The sequence below is a fragment of the Nannospalax galili genome, unplaced genomic scaffold, assembly GCF_000622305.1.
Source record: "Nannospalax galili isolate Female #2095 unplaced genomic scaffold, S.galili_v1.0 scaffold120, whole genome shotgun sequence".
In the NCBI taxonomy this organism is placed as follows: Eukaryota; Metazoa; Chordata; class Mammalia; order Rodentia; family Spalacidae; genus Nannospalax; species Nannospalax galili.
In genome coordinates this window covers 5,292,731-5,297,147 of record NW_008350324.1, presented here as the reverse complement: position 1 = coordinate 5,297,147, position 4,417 = coordinate 5,292,731, and the positions used below count along the sequence as shown (strand labels likewise).

Below are 4,417 nucleotides of genomic sequence, written 5' to 3'. Positions count from 1 at the left end.
TACCTAAAAATAAACTCCATGGCACAATGACCATAATTTTAACTGAGCACTCTCAGACTGCCAAAAGTGGCATCATTACTTCAAAATAAAATCATGACATGGTGATTTAAAAAAGAAAATCTCAGTGTTCCTATAGAAACACAAAAAACCCAATATATTCAAAACAATCCTGAACAATAAAAGAGCTGCTGGAGGTATCATCATCAGATTTCAAATTATATAGGGTGTCATATATTACAAATTACATTACCATAACAATTGCATCGTAGTAGCATAAAAAGAGAAATATTGAGCAATGGAATAGAATTGAGAGCTCAGATTTAAGAACTGTGTTTCTTGAGTCTAGGCCAGCTGCAGGTACAAAGGGAGACCTTGTCTCAAAAAAAAAAAGAAAACCTCAATTATAGCACTTATCGATATATAATGCAGCTGTGTGTGGTGGCACACGCCTGAAATTCCAACACCTAGAAGGCAGAGGCAAGAAGATGGAAAGTTTCAGACCTGCCTAGGTTACAGAGTGAGTTCATCCTGAGCAACTTGGTGAGACCCTGTCTTGAAATAAAAAAAATACAGTAAGGACTGGGTGTGCAGCTTAGTAGTAAAATGCTTGCCTAGTATGAATGAGAACCTGTGTTCAACAAGAAAAAACAAGTTGACATTATCTTTCTTCATCTTTAAGCAAAACAAATACTCTCTGATATAACAATTCTATTCCTAAACTGTGGAGTCACCCAAGGAATAACTCTGGCAATGAGCACAGATTAATTACAGCCACAGAGATATCAGGTAGAAAATGCAAATCATAGAATAAGTGAAGCAGAGACTCAGTGACATAAAATTCAAACTGAAGCAAAACTTATGAAGTATTATTACATAGAGAAAGAAATGAGACAAAGAGCTTAAGAGAAGCAAAATGTTTATAGAGGTGTAGTTCAGTGGTAGCTCAAAGGTAGAGGGTTTGCCTGGGCAAGAGCCTAGGTGTGATTCTTCAGCAAAATAAAGAAAGGGGGAAAGGAGAAGAAGAAGAGAGGGATGGCAGGCAATCAACAAAAATCATTCAGGGTAGCAAATACCTCTTGGGAGGCAAAAGGGAAACAGATCCAGTAGGAACATATTGGAAGGCTTCCCAATATCAACAATTTCTAGTCTGTTCGTCCTTCCTGCTTTTCCTCCCTCCTTCCTTCCTATTTATGTATCATGCACATGTGCTTGCATGTGTATGCCACAGTGTGCATATGGAGATCAGAGGAAACTTTCGGGAATCAGTTCTCTCCTTCCACGGTGGGTTGAGGGAATTTGAACTCAGGCTCACACAGTGAGTGCTTTTACTCCCGAGGTACCTCCCTGGCCCAATTATGTCCTATTTCTTTACTAGGGGTAAGTTCATGAGTGTTCATTATGATGCATCAAACTTACTAGTATATTACATAAAATGTTTGTTAATAATATGCAATTTGAAAAAATATTTTTTAAAAATTTTTAAGAAATCAAAATAGCCGGGCATGGTGGCACACGCCTGTAGTCCCAACACTTGGGAGGCAGAGGCAGATGGATCTCTGTGAGTTCAAGGCTAGCCTGGTCTATATAGAGAGTTCCAGGACAGCTGGGGCTACAGGGAGACACTGTCTCAAAAAGAGAAAAAAAAAAATCAAAATAAGGGCCAGGTATATTGGTGCATGTCTTTAATCCCAGGACTCAGAAGGCAGAGACAGGGGAATCTCTGTGAGCTTGAGACTAGCCTGGTGAGTTCCAGGTCAGCTGGGGCTAGAGGGAGTCCATATCTCAAAAAAAAAAAAAAAAAAAAAGAAAACTTTTATTTAAGGCAACATATAGATAAAATTATATGCTTTGGAATAATGTGGCAGGGGAAAGAGATGAAATTAAAAGGCCCATGTGTTGGGGTTGGAGAGATGGCTCAGCAGTTAAGAACACTGTTCTTGCAGAAGACCCGGATTCGAATCCCAGCACCCACATGGCAGTTAACAACTGTCCATAACTCCAGTCCCAGGGGATCGGACAGTCTCTTCTGTCCACAGGCAAGGCCAGCCTGGTCCACATAGTGAGTTCCAGGACAGCTGGGGCTACAGGGAGACCCTGTCTCAAAAAGACCAAGAAAAAAAAAAGGCCATGTGTTAATAACCACTGAGGTGGGTACTGGGTACAAGAGGATGATTATGCTCCTCTACTTCTATCTGTATTTGAACATCTATGTTAGAGAAAACAGACTGAAAGATTCCATTTAGCAAACCATGCTGCTGTCAGAAGTGAACTCATCTTCACTGCCATTCCAAGTCAAGGGCACTAAAGCATCTAAGCTATACTGGTGGAGGTCTTCACAAGCCATGATTAATGCCTTCATCTCCCCACTGGCATCTACAAGTCAGTGACATGGAAATCCCACAAATCAAGACTAATAACTCAGTGAGAGGTGTGGTGACACATGCTCAAGTTTAGCAATGGAGAGAGAAACATACGGCGGTGCATCTCCCGATAAAGAATGGTCAACGCTTGCAGCGAGTTGTCATCTGTGGGCTCAAGGGCAGCCACCTCCTGAGCCAAGGTAAAAGCTTCCTCCTGCTTTCCAGTTCTCTGTAAACCGATTGCCTTCAGAACCTGACAGCAAGGAGAGAAAATTCAGTTTTTAAAAGGACAGCTGAGGCTGAGTCCCAGGTTTATACCTGGGCTATATAATGAGGTTCTGTCTCAAAAGAAAAGAAAAGTGTAGGGGGGAGATAGGAAGATAATGAATTGGTAAAGTGCCTGCCTTGCAAGCACAAGGAGCTGGTTCAATTCCCAGGACCCAAGTTTTTTTTAGAAAAAAAAAAGGTGTAATAGCATGTAATTCCAGCACTGAGAAGGCAAGCAGGTGGATCATTGGAGTGCACTGGCCAGCCAGCCTAGACTAGCCTATTTGGCAAGATTCAGGCCAATGAGACTGTCTCAAAAAAAAAGGAAAGGTGGGGGTTAGAGAGATGGATCAGCACTCACATCATGTGGTTCACAAACACCTGTAACTTCGGCACCAAGAAATCTAATGCCTCTCTGACCTCTACAGATACCAACAGAATAAAAATAAAAGTAAATCTTAAAAAAAGGTGGACAGAAGGCATGGTGGTGGCTCATGCCTTCAATCACAGCACTTGGGAGGCAGAGACAGGGGGATTCTAATGCCTCTCTGACCTCTACAGATACCCACAGAATAAAAATAAAAGTAATCTTAAAAAAAGGTGGACAGAAGGCATGGTGGTGGCTCATGCCTTCAATCACAGCACTTGGGAGGCAGAGACAGGCGGATCTCTGTGAGTTCAAGGCCAGTTTGGTCTACATAGTGAGTTTCAGACCAGCTGGGGCTACAGGGAGACCCTGTCCCAAAAGGACAAGAAAAAAAAAAGTATGTGTACAGGAGATCTTAATTTGCCAGGCGTGGTGGCATAAGCCTTTAATCCCAGCACTGGGGAGGCAGAGGTAGGCAGATCTTTGAGTTCTAGGCCAGCTGGGGCTACAAGGAGACCCTGTCTCAAAAAGGCAAAAAAAAAAAAAAGGTGGAAAATACCAGCAGATGTTCTCTCTGGCCTCCAAATACGCACTCTAAAACACAGACAGACAGACAGACAGACAGACACACATACACACACACGCAAAGGAAGTGTGAAGCAAAAGCCAATATGAAAGCAGAAGCTGTAAGGTATGACAAACTGCTGATCAACTATAATTAAGGGCTGGTGCCAGGTGTGGTAGTCCACACCTTTAATACCAGCCCTCAGGAGGCAGAGGCAGGCAGATCTCTGTGAGTTCCAGGCCAGCCTGGTCTATAGAGTGAGATCCAGGCCAACAGGCTATAGGGAGACCCCTGTCTCAAAAAAAAAGACCAAAAAGAAAATTAATAATAATAATAAAATGAAATAAGGACTGGAGAGATGGCTCAGCAATTAAGAGCACTGGCTGCTCTTGCAGAAGACAGGGGTTCAATTCTCAGTACCCACATGGTGACCAACAATTGTCTGTAACTCCAGTTCCAGGGGATCTAATACCCTCTTCTCCATGGGCATTGCATGACACAGGTGCACTTGCAGACATGCAGGCAATACATTCACACACATAAACTAATGTTTTAAAATATATATAGGGCTGGAGAGATGGCTCAGTGGTTAAGAGCACTGACTGCTCTTGCAGAGGACCCGGGTTCGATTCCCAGCACCCGCATGGCTACAAACCATCCTTAACTCCAGTTCCAGGGAAATCCAAAGCTGTCTTCTGACCTCTGTGGCATTGTATGACACGGGTGCACTCACACACATGAAGGCAATACACTCATACACATAAAATAAAAATAATAAGCTGGGCATGGTGGTGCACACCTTTAGTCCCAGCACTTGGGAGGCAGAGGCAGGCGGATCTCTGTGAGTTCAATGCCAAC

At 43.0% G+C, this 4,417-nt stretch overlaps 1 protein-coding gene across 1 annotated transcript in view; it reads right to left on the bottom strand.

Moving 5' to 3' along the window:
* Naa25 (N(alpha)-acetyltransferase 25, NatB auxiliary subunit) overlaps nt 1-4,417 on the bottom strand; it is a gene marked incomplete in the record, with an annotated part of 72,738 nt that overhangs the window by 52,210 nt on the left and 16,111 nt on the right. Inside the window, 1 exon segment of the mRNA XM_008847514.3 lies at nt 2,475-2,613. Coding sequence (XP_008845736.1) covers nt 2,475-2,613 — 139 coding nt within the window.